Source organism: Pistacia vera, unplaced genomic scaffold (assembly GCF_008641045.1).
Source record: "Pistacia vera cultivar Batoury unplaced genomic scaffold, PisVer_v2 Contig154, whole genome shotgun sequence".
NCBI lineage: Eukaryota > Viridiplantae > Streptophyta > Magnoliopsida > Sapindales > Anacardiaceae > Pistacia > Pistacia vera.
The window spans coordinates 283431-300390 of record NW_022195619.1 but is presented as its reverse complement, the minus strand read 5'-3'; the positions used below and the strand labels follow the sequence as shown (position 1 = coordinate 300390).

Genomic DNA, 16960 nt, shown 5'->3' with positions numbered 1-16960 from the left:
CTTTGCTCATGTATTTTGGAGCCTGCGATGCCCTTTCTTGGCGTGTGCCCTTTATTGTAGTTCTGAACTAAGCCGCTTAAGGCTGTTTATATGTTAATAAATTTTGTTCTGTTTTTGATGCTTTCCTGATGGGTGAATGAGTTGTTAATTGCTTATTTGTTCGTATATGCATTAGGGGTTGAACTTTTATGCTGTGTTGTGATTTTGGTACGGCCTAGTGGCTAAGTCATGAAGACTCTCTGCTAGGCTGGGTCGATGACTTGTCGATTTTGAGGTGTAAGAACCCTTCACTCGGTCTAGCCGACTGAGTATGTAGCTTCATGAACCGGGCAGGGTCGATCAAAGGTGTAAATCCATAGATCGACCAGGGTCGATTTGAAGGCCGATCCGATGGTGTAAATCCGTGGATCGGCAAGGCCGATCCAGAGATGTAGATCCATGGATTGAGCAGGGTCAATCCAAAGGTATAAATCCGTGGATCGGACAGGGCCGATCTAAAGGTGTAGATCCATGGATTGAGCAGGGTCAATCCGAAGGTGTAAATCCGTAGATCGAGCAAGGTCAATCCGAAGGTGTAAATCCATGGATCGGGTAAGGCTGATCCGAAGGTGTAGATCTATGGATTGAGCAGGGTCAATCCAAAGGTATAAATCCGTGGATCGGACAGGGCCGATCTAAAGGTGTAGATCCATGGATTGAGCAGGGTCAATCCGAAGGTGTAAATCCGTAGATCGAGCAAGGTCGATCCAAATGTGTAAATTTGTGGATCGGGCAAGGCTGATCCGAAGGTGTAAATCCGTGGATTAAGCAGGGTTAATCCGAAGGTGTAAATCCATGGATCGAGCAGGGTCGATCCGAAGGTGTAAATCCATGGATCGGGCAGGGCCGATCTGAAGGTGTAGATCCGCGGATTAAGCAGGGTTAATCCGAAGGTGTAAATCTATGGATCGGGCAGGGTCTATCCGAAGGCATAGATTCGTGGATTGGGCAGAGTCGATCCGAAGGTGTAGATCCGCAGATTGAGCAGGGTCGATCCGAAGGTGTAATTCCGTGGATCAAGCAGGGTCGATCCAAAGGTCTAATTCTGTGGATCGAGCAGGGTCGATCCAAAGGTGTAAATTTTTTGAATAATACTTCATTAACTTTGGGTCATGAGGCCGACTGTCTATGAGGAGGTGGATAGACCACTCATCCCTTTTAAATAAAAATAAAAGAAAAACAAACAAATAGAACAATTTCACCTAAAAATAGTAGCGTTTGAGGTGGACAGCATTCCAGATGTTGTTGATGCCTTTACCTTCGAGGGTCAAGAGTCGGTAAGCACCCTTCATCGCTTCTTTGGTGATCTTGTAAGGACCTTCTCAGGTGGGGCCGAGCTTGCCAGAGTTGATCTCCTTGGTGTTTTGGAAGACCTTCCAGAGGACACAGTCGCCTATTTTGAAAGTTCGGATCCTCATGTTGCGGTTGTAGTGCCGGATGACCTGCTGCTGGTAGACAGCGTTGCGGATGCTCGCGTAGCTCATCGATGATGTCCAAGTTCTGACAAAGGTTTTGGCTGTTGGTTTTCTCGTCCGCCCATTGGAGCCTGGTGGACGGAACTGATACTTCGGCCGGGATGACCGCTTCAGAACCGTATGTGACGGAAAAGGGGGTCTCACCTGTTGACGAGCGAGCTGTAGTTCGGTAAGACCAAAGGACTCCAGGTAGCTCATCTGCCCATGCACCCTTTGCTTTCTGCAATCGCTTTTTTAAGGTCTATATGATGGTTTTATTTGATGACTCGGCTTGGCCGTTGGACTGGGGGTTGCGGGGGGTGGAGAAGCTAAACTTGATCCCCCACATGTCGTAGAAATCCCTGAAGCCTGAACTGATAAATTGGGATCCATTGTCGATGACAATTTCCTTCGGTATCCCGAACGTGCAAATAACATGTTTTCAGATAAAAGCTTTTACCTCTCGATCTCTGACTTGTGCGAAGGCTTCGACTTCAATCCACTTAGTGAAGTAATCTGTCACAACCAATAGGAAAACTCGTTGCCCGGGTGCAGTTGGTAGCTTTTCCACTATATCCATTCCCCACTTCATGAAGGGTCAAGATGTGAGGATGGAGTGGAGTCGCTCGGGTGGGAGGTGTGAGACATGAGCGAACCTTTGACAACTGTCACACTTCTTAACATAAGCAGCCAAATTAGTACGTATGGTTGGCCAGTAGTACCCAGCGGTGATCACCCGGTGAGCCAGGCTGCGTCCCCCCTGCATGGTTTCCACATTCGCCTTCATGGAGTTCGGTGAGAACACGTTTGGCCTCTTCAAGGTCTGTGCACTTTAGGTAGGGACTAGAGAATGATTTCTTAAGGAGTTGACCTTTATATATGGTGAACCTGACAGCTTTTGCTCTCAGGCAGCGTGCTTTATTTTTGTCAGCTGGGAGCTTGTTGTGTTCCAAATACTTCACTATTGAGGTCATCCAGCAGTCAGCTAGCTCAATGTCCATTGCTTTCTTGGGCGACTTGTTTGCTGATTGTTCCTTCCAGTAGGCTGGCCATTGTAGGAATAATAGAGGGATGGACGACTGGGAAGAACATTGAAGCACTGAGCCGAGGTTAGCAAGGGCCTCAGCGTGAGAGTTCTCCGTTCTTGGACTTGGGCGATGGAGAATTCTTCGAATTGGGCTTGTAGTTCTTTGACTAGGTTCAAGTAGGCTGTCATCTTCGAGTCGCGTGTTGTAAGTGCCTTGCAGCTGGTTGACCACAAGCTGGGAGTCGGACTTCACCTCCAGTCTCCTTGCTCCGATTTCTTTGGCCAGGGAGAGTCCAGCGATGAGAGCCTCATATTTGACTTCGTTTTTCGTGCACTTGAACCCAAATTGTATTGCCTGCTGGATGACTTCTCCCTCTAGTGTAGTCAGTACGAGCCTGAGCCCGAGCCCGAGCCTGCTCCCATTCACATTGCTTGAGTCATCCACTAAGAGAGTCTACTTGGAAGGTGACCCACTATTCATACATAATAACTCTCTTTCTGCTTGGACAGTGGTGCACAGTGTGAAATCCACGATGAAGTCTGCCAATGCTTAGGACTTGACGGCAGTACAAGGCTGGTATGATATGTCGAACTCACTAAGCTCTATTGTCCATTGCGTGAGTAGGCCTGATAGCTTTGGTTTGTGCAGTATCTTCTTGAGTGGGAAGGAGGTGAGCACGATTATGGAGTGGCAATGAAAGTACGATCTGAGCTTCTCGGATGCATGGATGAGTGCAAGGGCTAGTTTCTCCAGCTGACTGTACCGTGTTTCTGCGTCGAGGAGTGACTTGCTTACATAGTAGACTGGTAACTGCTTCGCATCCTCTTCCCGAACTAACATTGCTGAGATTGCTGTCTCTGAGACAACCAGATAGGTGTAAAACTTCTCCCCGTCCACAGGCTTGGAAAAGAGCAGAGGGGAGGTCAGGTACCTTTTCAACAATTGCAAAGCTTCCTCGCAAGAGGGGGTCTACTCGAACTTGTTGGACTTCTTGAGTGCATGGAAGAAAAGGTGGCACTTGTCGACGGATCTGGAGATGAAATGGCTTAAGGCGACTACTCGTCCTGCAAGGCGCTGGACGTCTTTTATGCAAGTTGGGGATGGTATATTGAGGATCGCTCTGATCTGGTCAAGGTTGGCTTCTATCCCTCGCTGAGTTACCATATAGCCCTGACGAGACACCGAATGAGCATTTGGTCGGATTCAACTTCATGTTATACTTCCTTAGGATGGCAAACGCCTGGCTGAGGTGGTCAAGGTGCTGTTCGACTATCAGGGACTTGATGAGCATGTCGTCGATGTAAACCTCCATTGTGTCCCCGAGGTGTTTGACAAACATCCTGTTGACTAGTTGTTGATAGGTAGCCCCGACATTCTTCAGATTGAATGGCGTCACCTTCTAGCAGTAGGTTCTCCTTTCTGTGATGAAGGCTGTCTTCTCTTGGTAGTCCAAGTGCATCAAGATTTGGTTGCAACCTGAGAAAGCGTCCATGAAACTAAGGAGCTCGTGGCCTGCGATCGCATCAACCATCATGTTGATATGTGGGAGTGGGAAGGAATCCTTCGGGCACGCTTTGTTTAAGTCTGTGAAGTTGATGCAGACTCTCCACTTTTCGTTCTTTTTCTTTACAACCACGACGTTTGCCAGCCATTCAGGGTAGTGGACCTCTTTGATCATACCGTTACTCGGTAGCTTTTCAACCTCTTCATTGACGATCCGGTTGCGCTCTAGCACGAATTTCCTTCTCCTCTGCTTCACTGGCTGGTGAGTCGGATCTACCTTAAGGTGGTGGACCATTGCCTCTGGACTGATTCTTGTCATGTCGACGTGGGACCAAGTGAAATAGTCTTTATTCTGTTTGAGGAATTCTATCAGCTTCTTTTTTGTCTCGGGCCTAAGGCAGGAACCTATATGTGTCTTTCTCTCGGGGTCATCTAGATGTATCTGCACTTCATCCAACTCTTCTATAGATAGTTGATCTGGCTCGATCAAAGGGGTTGGATGGGACTATAATTGATATGAAGCGTTACCCTTGCCCTTGAAGGCGTTCTTGTAATAATCTCTGGAAGCTTTCGGGTCGCCCTTGATTTCTCGTACTCCTCATTTGGTAGGAAACCTGATCGTTTCATGGAAAGTGGATGGGACCGCTTGCATGTCGAGGATCTAGGGTCGACCCAAGATGACATTGTAGGGTGAAGGACAGTCGATCAGTAGAAAGACGGTCTGTTTGTTTACTCCGATAGCATAGATAAGAAGGACAATTTCTCCGATGGTGTACTTTTGCTCAAAACTAAAACCGACCAGTAGGGTCGGCCTTCTGTTGATGTTTTCTTCTTCTAGACCTATATCCTTCACTGCTGCATAGAACAAAATGTTAGCTGATGACCCCCCGTCTATGAATACCCTTTTGACTAGGATGTTGGCGATCTGGAGGAAGACGGCTAGAGCATCGTAATGGGGAGCGGCCAAGGTGACCGACTCATCATCCTCAAACTGAATTACCTGATGGGAATGTGACTAAGAAGCCGGATGGATGGACTAGATCTCATGGTCGCTGTTGGCTCTAGCATAACGTTTGGCTAAGAAGTAGCTGTCCCCGCTGATTTCTGACCCTCCAGAGATTAATGAGCAGAATCATTTCTGTGTGGGCTCTCATGGGGTGGAGATGTTTCTTTGGTGCTTTTCTGGCTGATGGTGAGTTTCCCTTTATCTGTCAGCAGATCTCGGAGGTGTCCTATTTTCAATAATGCGGTGATCTCTAAACGTAGGGCAATACAGTCCGGGGTGTTATGTCCATGATCACCATGAAACTCGCACCACTTGGTCATGTCTCTCCTTACTTCAACATTGAGCTTGCTTGGCCACTTAACACTAGATCCCATTCCTTTCATGATCGCCACCATTTGGGCTGGTTCGACGTTGAGGTTGTATTCTGGTATTTTGTATCGGCTCGGTCTGACCTATCTATTGTCGGTTCTAGGTGGCTTGCGGTCATATGGTATTCTTACTCTGTTCTGGTTACGAGGAGGGGGCTGGTGACGAGGTTCAATTGATCTAAATTCTGGCCTTCTATCATTCTGCCTTAGGTCATACCTGGCATGTACAGCCCAATTCATCTCATCTTCTTCCCACCTTATCTGAATCACTACTCTGGCCAAGGCATCCTCCATCGTGGTGCAGCCAAGCTTTGTCAGCTCTTTGTATAACTCTCCATCTGGGAGGAGACCCTTCCTGAAGGCATCTACGGTTGTCTAGGGGTTACAAGAAAGGATGGAAATTTTCTCTTTGTTGAATATGTTGACATACTCTCTCAGTGGCTCCCCCATTCTCTGGTATACTCTGTATAGGTTAGCTGATAGTTTCTTGAGTTTTTTGCTACCGGCGAACTGCTCCACGAAGGTGTCGGTGAGTTGTGCGAATGAGTCGATGGAACCATTCGGGAGATTTGTGTACCACTGAAGTACTGGACCAGATAAGCTTGAACCAAAACTCTTACATATGCAGGCTTCCCTTAGTGCTTGGGGTATCGAAATAGTGAACATTCGCTACTTGTACGAGGCTATATGATCATCTGGGTCGATTGTGCCATCATAGGGCTTCATGCCAGGGATAATAAATTTGTGGGGCATGTTGGCTAGGGCGATTGCATCTACAAAAGGTGAATCGGCGTAGCAGTGGGGTCTGCTCTTCTTGGTAGGGATCAGTATCCCTGGTATGCGCCTCATCACTGTCTCTACATCGGCCAGTCTCTTGGCCAGAATCTGTTCCATGGGAGAGGGTGATACCACTAGGTGATCCCGTTTAACTCGGTCGGCCATTGCATTCAGTAAATTTTGTTGGGTCATTCCATGTGGTGTAGCCCGGTAGATCATTCCTTCATGTATCGCCTGGTAGCTTGGATCACCGCTCACTCCCTCTAGTTGGATGACTCCCATTGTAACTGATCGAGTGTTTCGCCCTACATGAATAGTTAAGGGGGTTGTTTGGTACTCGCTCGGTCTGTCAGGATGGATGGACTCGAGCGGGATGGTTTGATGTGGGTGGCCGTTCGACCCGCGAGGGTGAGGCGAGCTGAATGGGTTTTGTGTAGGGATGATTGACTGGAGGTGAGGTAGGACGGCTAAGATGGGTGGTTCTTGTTGGACTAGGCTTTTTGTCACTTGGACACCTTGATCTTGTGATGGTTCGGTGGAGCAGGGTTTCCCTGGCAGATCTTTTTCTCCATGGGTCAGGACCGAATCGTCGACCACCAATGAACATAGTTGATGCGACCTTTTATCTAAGGCCACGAGTCTGGGCTCTGGGGTTTGGAGAGGTTGCATAGATGAAACCGAGGCGCGAAATCGATTGGGTGGTACCTAAGAAGGCAAAAGCTCAAGGTCATATAACTGACTTACCTTCTCTTTCAGAGACTAGTTTTCGGCCTTGATGGAGGCGTTTTCGGTCTAGATGGTAGTGTTCTCAGCTTCCAGTGCAGCTACCTTATCTGAGTTCTGTTGCATGAGGGCGGTCAAAGCCTCCAGTTTGGCCTCGAGGCTGGGGTTAGAGTTGTCAGAATTGTCATCCATGGAAAGTTCCTTTACATAGCAGGGTTCGTTGAGCCGAATGATTGCTAGAGGCCCCACGGTGGGCGCCAAACTATAGACGTAAAAATCTATCTATACGGTACGAGGGTTTGATCCTATGAGGTTGAGGCCATTAGCGATCTGCTGCATCTGCACATGTAGAAAAACAAACGTGAAGCGACGGAAAACACTAGGGTGTCGGAGTGCTGTCAAGTTAGCAAGGCTGAAAGAGGCTAATTTAGTGAGGGCCAGGGAGTAGGGAGATTACCAGAAGTCTAGTCGAGGACTGTGACTACGGCTATGATCTGAAGTTCTCAAGCGGGAACTCCAGGGTCTGAAGGTGTAGTATAATCCCCTTGTGAGGGGGCTGGCCTCTGTTTAAATAGTGACTGATTGGTCTCCCAATCCTGGTGGGATTAGGAGTTCTATAGTAATCCGCTTCCTTCATGGATATATCCTTTGCCCCTATTATCCTGACACAAAAAGGCAGTCCAAGTATGACTCTGATGCGGACCTTGGAGGAGTTGAGATTGTAGTGGACTGCTTTGTCAGTGTTTGAGTAGGAGTATGATCTGTAGGCGACCGTGGGCTCTGAACTTGACCGTGGGCCTGGGAAATGTACTGGGATTGGGAGGCCTGGATCCAGATGGTTTGGGCCGACTGTACTTCATACCGCATGGGCCTCATCTGGGGAATTCTGGCTTGAGCCGCGTCGAGACTAGGCCTAGGTTTTCCTCTTTGTCAGAAGTGTTATCCTATTTGGGCCGAAGACAATTTTTGCCCCTAACACTAGATAAGCGTAAATCTCAACATAATTGAAGGATTTTCCGTACACTCCATGGTTTCTTGGAATTTCAAGTTGCAAATACAACGGTTAAATAATTGAGACTAGAGTTATTGGCACCTCACTAATGGACTGAAGAAATCTCATTTCTTATAACCACCTAGTTTAAAGTATTAAAATTAATTTTTTACCTTATGGCATCCCATAAATGTCATAAATGCCCCTTATTCCATTTTTTTTTTTTTTCTATTTTAAAAAGTTAATACTTCATTCCCTTCACTTATGCTATATACCTCCACCATCGTTATTCCTAAAATAAAAATTTGGATAATTAAATTGAAAGTTCAGAAGAAAATTAAAGCTAAAATAATCCTTACAAATAATCCTAAGAACATGATACAATTAAACAACAAAAAAAATAATCATTTCTTTCAGCATGAGAAATTTGAGGTCTCTTTCTAATTTGCAGTGCAACAATCAGCTTAGTGGTTTTATCCCTCATTTTCTTGGCAATCTAAGCAATTAATTTAAAGTATTTGATGGTTTTCCATAGCAAGCTTTCCAGTTCCATTCCTAAAGAGAGAGGTAATTTGAAAAATCTTTCTTATTTATACTCAAGTAATAACATGGTCGAAGGTTTTGCTCCTCCTTCCATAGTTGATCTTCGCAAGTTACAAACTTTATCCTTATACAACAATAGTCTTTCCAGGTCAATTCCTCAGAAGATAGTAAACTTGAAATATTTTTCCATTCTAGCGTTATACATAATTCAATTTCCTGGTTCTATACCTCTCTCCTCCGGTAATTTAAGCAACTTAGAATTTTTATATCTCTTTGATAATTGGTTTTCTGGTTTCATTCCTCATGAGATAGGAAACTTGTAATCTCTTTCAGAAGTAATATTGGATCGAAATCAATTTACTGGTTTCGTTCCTTCTTCAATGGAAATTTGAGTAACTTACATTATTTGTATCTTCGCAATAAGAAGATATCAAATTTTTGCCCCCAAGAAATCGAAAATTTAATGAAGCTGACTGAAGTACTTCTAGTGGAAAAAAACCACTTCACCGGGTATTTGCCTTATAATATTTGTCAAAATGGATTACTTGAGAAAGGAAAGTGATAGAGTTACCGAAAAGTTTACACCGAATTTGTGCACCGAATGACGTGACAAAATCCTGACCATTGATTAATATTAATTGATAATAAATCAACGGTCAGGATTTAGTCACGTCATTCGGTGCACACCCGTCGGTAACTATAGCATTACTCCTTGAGAAATTAAGTGTGTTCAGCAACCATTTTCTAGGTCAAATCCCCAAAAGCTTGAGAAACTGGAGTCAGGGTCCGCCTTAAACAAAACCGAGTGGAAATTTCTCAGAAGATTTCGGCATCCACCCCAATGTGACTTACTTAGATGTGGGAGCATACCCTCCAAGATTGGAAACTCAACTTGGTTACAACTACTTCATCTTTCTTCAAATAATTTAGTTGGGGAGATTCTAATGGAACTTGGAAAGTTGCTTGTCCAATCAAGGTGATTTTGAAGAGGAATCAACTTTCTGGTGGTATACCTCTAGAATTTGGTTTATTCACCAAACTCGGGTACCTTGACTTGTCCACAAATAGATTGAGAAAGTCAATCCCAAAAAGCCTTGGCCACTTGTTAAAATTGTATTACTTGAATTTGGCTAACAATCAACTTAACCAAGAAATTTTGATTGAATTGGGGAAGTTAGGTCAATTGTCAGAGCTAGATTTGAGTTAAAACTTGTTCAGAGGAGAGATACCATTTGAAATTTATGATTTGAATAGTTTGGAGAAGTTAAATCAATCTCGCAATAAGCTTTCTGGTTTAATTCCAAGTTGTTTTGAAGGAATGAATGGTTTGTCAAGCAGTGACATATCTCATAATGAGTTGTAGGATTCGATTCCTAATAGTAAAGCATTTTGAAATGCTCTGGTTGAAGCATTGCAAGAGAATGAAGGATTGTGTGGTGATGCCATATGAGACTCCCATCTTGCAAGGCTTTTTAAGTCCCACAAACATGCGATAGGAAAAATTTGGCCAATTGTGTTCCCTCTTTTAGAAGGACATGTACTTTCGATTGTGTTAATTGGAAAATTCTTCATTTGTCAAAGGAAAAAGAACTTACAAAGACACCAGAGTAGATTGGGCACTCGTGGATTACTTACAATATTAAATTTTCAAGGAAAACTTGTGTAAGAAGAAATCATAAGCTACAAATGATTTCGATCTTAGATATTGTATTGGTAGTTGTGGATATGGAACTTTTTATAGGGCATAACTACCATCGAGTGACATTTTAGCGGTTAAGAAATTTCACTCACTACTTATTGGAGAGACAGGATATTAAAAAGAGTTCGTAAATGAAATAAGGGTATTGGCAGAGATACAACATTGAAATATTGTAAAATTTTGTGGTTTCTATTCACATGGTCGACGCTTGTTTTAATTTACGAATACCTTGAAAATGGCAGTTTGGCTGTAATCTTAAACATTGAAGTAGAAGTAAACGCCTTGGGTTGGAAGAAAAGAGCAACTATTAAAGAAGGCATAGCTCATGCCTTGTCTTGCTTGCACCACCATCGCTTCCTGCCAATTGTACATCAAGACATATTTAGCAAGAATGTGTTGTTGAATTTGGAATATCACAAACTGAAGCTCTTGTTTTGAACTTTGGAACTGCCAAATTTTTCAAGCAAGACTCATCCAACTGGTCTGAACTTGTCGAAACATATGGATATGTTGTACTAAGTATGTGATTCTTTCATATTCAACTTCTATTATTAGCTAATTTAAAAAATTTGGATGATTCACAGTCATTTTTATCTTATATTCACCGAGCTTGCTTACACAATGAACATTTCTAAAAAAATATGATGTCTCTAGCTTTGGAGTGTTAGCACTGAAAACAATCAAGGGGAATTATCCAAGAGATTTTCTGTCCTCATTTCCACCATTATCTTCCAATGTGAATTTAGTTCTAAGGGAAATGTTGGATCCACAACTTGCAATTCCCTCACTTGATGTCCAAGGACAAACTCATATCCTTCTTGCTTTAGATCCCAATCCTGAATCGAGACCAACCATGCAATTTGTTTGTCAACAGTTAGCCTCTCGGACGCCACTTTAGTTTGGGTATTCACTGTTCATTATATCTAGAATTCTATCTTTGATCATGCAAATTGTATTTTTTACTCTTTTATTTTTTTTCAAATTATGTAATTTGTTCTCGTGTGTTTATTTTAATACAATGATTATGAAGGGTAAGGACTTATTATAATCATATGTTTACCCTTCATTTTGCAGCTTCCTTTCACAATACAGATCAAGTAAAATCTGCAATATTCTTCCATCCCCTTTACTTTTCAGTATGGTTTGTTCGATTAACAATTTGCCTTATAGTCTTCCCATGACGAATTAATTGGAGTTTTACGCCATCGAAATAAACTAAATTAAGTGATAAAAAAAGTGGATCGATCGAACATAATTGAGAGTGTACATGGCACCAAAAATAATTTTATGCACCAAATATTTTAAATTAAATGATACTATGTATTTTAAGTGAGGTATTATAAATCATTAATAATCAAATGGAATATGAAATAATATAGTAAATAAAATGTTAAATATTTATGGATTCATTTAGCAAACAAAATGTAGAATACAAAATTGAAAGGATTTATTATTCAAAAAATTTAAATAATAAGATCTTAACACAATATAAAGTATCCATATTATTTTTTGTTACAGTAATTACCTACTAACTTACAAGAAGGATATGAAGTCTCACTATAAATCTCTAATCTTCCGGGTAAATTATAATGTGTAGATAGATATTATTGCAACCGGGAAAAAAGTTTCATAATTTCCTAATTAAATTAGGAAAAATTAAAATATATAGAGAGTTTTAGTCCAACAATAAAATGTTACATTATTTAAATAAAAGGAATTACAAATCTTTTAGGATTCTACCCACATAATATTTTCATGATAGTGTTTGCAATAAAAAGAAAGAGGGAAAAAAAAAAAAACCCCAAGAGAAAATTGCGTGAATTCCGCAATACGCTGTGGAGGCTTGATCTGGGGTTTCTTTCATTAGATATTATTTTTGAAGGCATGAAAATTGTTCTCAAACGCCTTTTATTTTCTGTCAACATGAAAATGACTTTATATAAAATTGATCAAATATCCTAAAATTGCAGTTAAAAAGTGAACTACCATGGCGAAGACGAAGAAAGATGATCATCATGTGGTGAAATGCTACATGATGAGGGGTTACACAAGAGCCAAGAAATTGAGAGATCGATTAAGCTACTTACCAGATGAAATACTTCATTCTTTCCTTTAACGACATTGAATTCGCGGTTCAAACTTGTGTGCTTTCTAAGAGATTTAGAGACCAATGGAAAACTCTCCCTCACCTCACATTTGACCTTACGAATTTTCATATTCCCTCACATTTCAAGTCCTTCGTTCTTCACGTCGTAACCGAGTTAACATCGATCAATTCACTTTTACTTGTTCTAACTCTGACAATTTTGATCATCCCTTCATGAACCAATTCACCGACTATCTCATCTCACACAATGTTAAAAAACTGAACTTTCGAGGCAACTCGGTATTCTTTCGTTTATCACCAGAAAAAAAATTCATTGCCTGTGATGACCCGGAAATCTTAACAGAGCGGAAGTTTCAGTTCTTGTGGCTGACGCATTTGCATGTCCATAAATGTTTTTTTTTTTTCCTTGATACAAAAAACCATTAGAACCACATGATCCTCTCTCAAACTGCCCGAATTTGAAGAGTTTGCATCTACATTCGTGTTTATACGGCGGAGTTGAGAATTTTAGGATCTCTGGGCCTTGACTTTGTTGAGTTGATTGTATCAATTTTTTTGACGATTCCATATCATGGTAGGATTGAGGTTCTCGCACCAATGCTCGCTTCTTTCAGTTTTATGAATACTCGGACTTTGCAGTGGCTTAATTCTTGCTGGTGTTTCGCATTAGTTAAGCCTCCTGCTATAAGAAATGTAGATGTTGAAATTCATATACCAGATAAAGAGTTATGAAGTCAAACACAGATAGTGAAACTCATGCAAATGGATTGATCAATCTGTTCCTAATCCTCTGTCAGGCACAATCTGTCACACTAAACCATGGCACAATCTGTCACACTAAACCATGGCACAATCGAGGTGTTGATTTTTCAATGTTTGTATAATTCTCTTTAAGGCTCCTGGTAAACTAGAACATCAACTTTCTCCTTTATGAAATTGAAGAAATTGAAGTTGAAAATGCCATTCGGAAAGAACTTACGGATGATTCTTACTCATGTCAAAACCTACTTGCTGCATCCATAGAAGTTGAAAAGCAAAAGGTATCAACATACTACAATGAGATATTGATTTTAATTCTCAAACCTTTGAACTTTCTTATACATTTAATTTACTCTTCATAAAAAACTTATCTTTCTCCCTCTATTTTCATATTGTTACTTTATGATTTTAACTTTTATTCTTATTTTATATGTTTTCATTCTAAGATATTGAGTTTTCCTGTCTATGAAAAATAGGAACACAATGGAAATGATGATAGAGGATAATGCCGCTGTCAACAAAAGGGGCAGAAGACAAATGAGGCAATAGCCTTAGGCTCCCCATGAACCAAGACCCTAATTAATAGCATTATATTTACAAATTAAATATCAGATGCTCAAACTTATAAATGAATTTAGTCAACCATTGTTTTGTAACTTTATTTCTTTTATCATTACTTAATTTTGTTCTTCTTCATTTACTTTCTCAATATTGATTTTTTATTTTCTTTTGAAGTTATAAACAAAGCATCAATTAGAAAAGAAAATAAGTTCACCTCACTATCATGTTTTAGTAACAAACAATTTAAATGCAATATTTTTTTCTAATAATAAAAAAAATATTAATTCACGCAAATTGGAAAATATCAAATTGCAAGTTCTAGTGATTTAAAAGTATGGACTTGATCTTTACTAGCATTTTGCATATGGCAATCACAAGTAATCATCCAAAAAGAATATAATCTGTATATTTACAAATAAAATGGATTAACTGACTAAAATAAGTTTCAATAAAATAATCAAAGAGAAAAGCGAGAACCAAGAAGTAAGGGTAGCTCTCCAGACATGGCAAACTTCAAAAATCAACTAATTCAGCGCAAATCTTGCAATTTTTACAAATTGTCCAACCAAAAATTGCAAAGATATAATAAGGTTCACACTATCTATAAAACACCCACAAAAATTACTGATCTATGGCATTATCAAAAACATACCTGGATGATGGGAATTTTACGATTCTAGAATTCTGATGCATGTTTTACTCTATATGATGTGATGTTTAGGTATTATTAATTGTCTTCTTGATTGAAGAAATCGACTTTGACTCTATCAGACAATTGTTCTGGAGGTCCTCTTGCTATGGGTATTCCGCCACTATCGAATCTGGCTTTGGCTTCAGGTTTTGCATAGTCCACAAATATAACACGTCCATTAATTGTCTGCAAATGATGTTAAACTCATCAAATTAATTAGATAACTCAAAATGCATAGCATTTTTGTAGTAAGAGAAGGATCTTCAATTATTCTTACCTGTCCATTCAACTCAGTGAGGGCTTTCTTGGCTTCTTCTTCGGATGCAAATGTCACAAATCCAAACCCTTTTGATCTATCTGAAACTTTGTCCATCACAACTTTGGCTGCCAAAGGAAGAAAACCCCAAAAACGAAATGTTAAAATTCTTTTTCAATGCATACAATCGCGACATTCCATTAATTTGTTTAACCTCGTTGCATACTTCCATGAAAACTTCCCAATTTATAATTTTCAAGAAATTCTCCTAAAGACTTCCACCCATTTCAGTTTTACATAAAAAAATTTTTTTTGGTTTTTCAGCTCAAGGAAACCTTTAATTAGATCAAATTTCAGACAAGGTAAATAAATAATTTTTTTTTCTGATAATTTACAAACATAAACCAAAGAAAATTCTTAGTAGCCAGCATTTATATTTTTCATAAATCTAGATTACTGTTTACTATTGCCTATTAACTCTAAAAAGGAAATTACCCACATGAATAATATTATATGAACAGTATTATATTGAATATGAGTAACTACAGCAAAAATTACCCGCTATGAATAAAATTGTATTGAATAGGATGACTAAGTTGGACAAAGGTAATTAAACATTTAACATGGCAGAAAGGAGTAGTGATTAAACCTTCAATAACTTGACCATATTGAGAAAATGTTTCTGATAATCCCTCATCTGAAGTGGCAAATGATAGACCTGCAAGCACAAAAGAGCTTTCAATAAGCATACTAAAAAATGAGGTTATTTAGGCAATTGGTCGAACACATAAAGAACAAAAATGAAAGAAACGCACAAGGCAATAATATTAAAGTTGAAGCAAATATTTAAAATAAGTGAATTGACAGATTGAAGTTAAGGTAACAAAAATATAAATTGAAAATTGAAATGAAAGTGGATGAAATTGAAGAGAGAAAAAGAACCTCCAACAAAGAGCTTGGAGGCAATAGCTCTGCAAGATATGAAAAGCGATGCAGGAATAAGGGAAGGGTTTGTAATAGCAGTAGAGGAATTAACAATCTTCCTAAGCGCCGCCATGTGAGATTCTGATTTTACTAAGAACTCGCTGAGAGGACGGTGGAGAGAGTTTACATAAACACTAATATAATATAATATTTTATTATTATTTTTTGAATCATATAAAACTTTAATTTATAACAAAATAATCGTCATTCACCCCAAGCTACCGTCGATAGTAGACAAAATGGCACATGATTGGTCGCATATGGTCGAATGTACTCCGACAAAGCCATTTTCGACCATGGATAAAAAATTCATTGTTATTTCATGGTCATTTCACGGTCATATCTTTAACTATGAAACGCTATAGAAATGGTTAGATCTGGTCGTTTTTGCCCATGGATCTATTGGAAAAGGCCTTATCGGCACACGACCGACCAGACCCACTAGCCGCGAACCATTACGGCGACTGACGTCGCGGGCGACAGTGGTGAGTAACGGGTGACAGTGGTCTTAGGTGGTTGGTGATATTTTGTTAATTTTTAAACTTTTTTGTAGCTGTGGTGTTTTAGCTAATTTCTCAAATGTAAAGGAGCTAATAATTGTTATTTGGTAGACATTTGAAGGCAATTGTATCCGAAATGATATTTAATTAAAGGTAAAATAGATATAAAAATTATATTATCCTAATAATGTTTTAATCTCAAGGGTTGGGGGATGGTATCGAATTGCCCTCACATTATTAATAATAAACACTATTTACAATAAAAGATTTCCATAATATTTTATTACTTGCAAACTAAACATCGGAAAATAAATGAAAATTACCTCTATTATCTTATATGGCCTTGATCCAAACGCAACCATACAATAATTTTTTCTAAGATTTTCAAAATAATGAAACTTAGTTTATTTTTATTAATTAAAATTTGATGGTAGTAAAAATTTTATTATTTAATCCAATTTTAATGAATACATAGAATTCTTTTGTTGTTTAATGTTAGAAAACGCTATTTATACGTTCTGAATTTATCAAATTAAGTTGGATTAAAGACATAGATACCTTTTGAGATATGGTAGAATAACAAAAACCTTCCTAAGATTTTTAAAATAATAACTAAATTGTTACTCTTTCTTTCTAAATAAAAGTGGTTTTAAGCAATTGCATAGTTTTTAATAAACTAATTTTTTGAATGTAAACGAATTTCTCTCTCCTCCAATGCGTTAATCACTTAGATTATCCAGCATCATCATTTATTTTGGAGAGAAAGAAAAAGTGCAAGAGGAGATGAGGGTCAGAGAAAAAGCAAAAGAGAGGAGACAGGGCAATTCCTTTAGAAAGAGAGAGAGGATTGCGTAACTTTTTGGTAAACGTCATTTATTTTGAAAAAAAATAATAAGATTAAAACGACTTTCATTTTGAAATGGAGGAATTAATAAATTATTAAAATTTAAGTTATTGTAAGTTTGTAAATA

General features: G+C 39.6%; 1 protein-coding gene across 3 annotated transcripts; it reads right to left on the bottom strand.

The window, feature by feature from the left end:
• Nucleotides 1–12643: 12643 nt before the first annotated feature.
• LOC116124649 (small RNA-binding protein 11, chloroplastic-like) lies at nt 12644–15657 on the bottom strand. 3 transcript variants are annotated; one of them, XR_004127239.1, is made up of 5 exons: nt 15448–15657; nt 15155–15223; nt 14527–14633; nt 14211–14435; nt 12644–12920 (listed from the first exon to the last, which is right to left on the bottom strand). XR_004127239.1 is itself a non-coding variant. In XM_031410371.1 (4 exons), exons 1-4 carry the CDS (start codon nt 15560–15562, stop codon nt 14286–14288), a joined length of 441 nt encoding a protein of 146 aa, XP_031266231.1. In that variant the 5' UTR covers nt 15563–15657; the 3' UTR covers nt 13882–14285. The 3 variants fall into 3 exon arrangements, 1 of the variants encoding a protein (XP_031266231.1); XR_004127238.1 differs by having other exon boundaries at nt 12644–12917; XM_031410371.1 differs by lacking the exon at nt 12644–12920 and having other exon boundaries at nt 13882–14435.
• Between the last annotated feature and the right edge of the window lie 1303 nt (nt 15658–16960).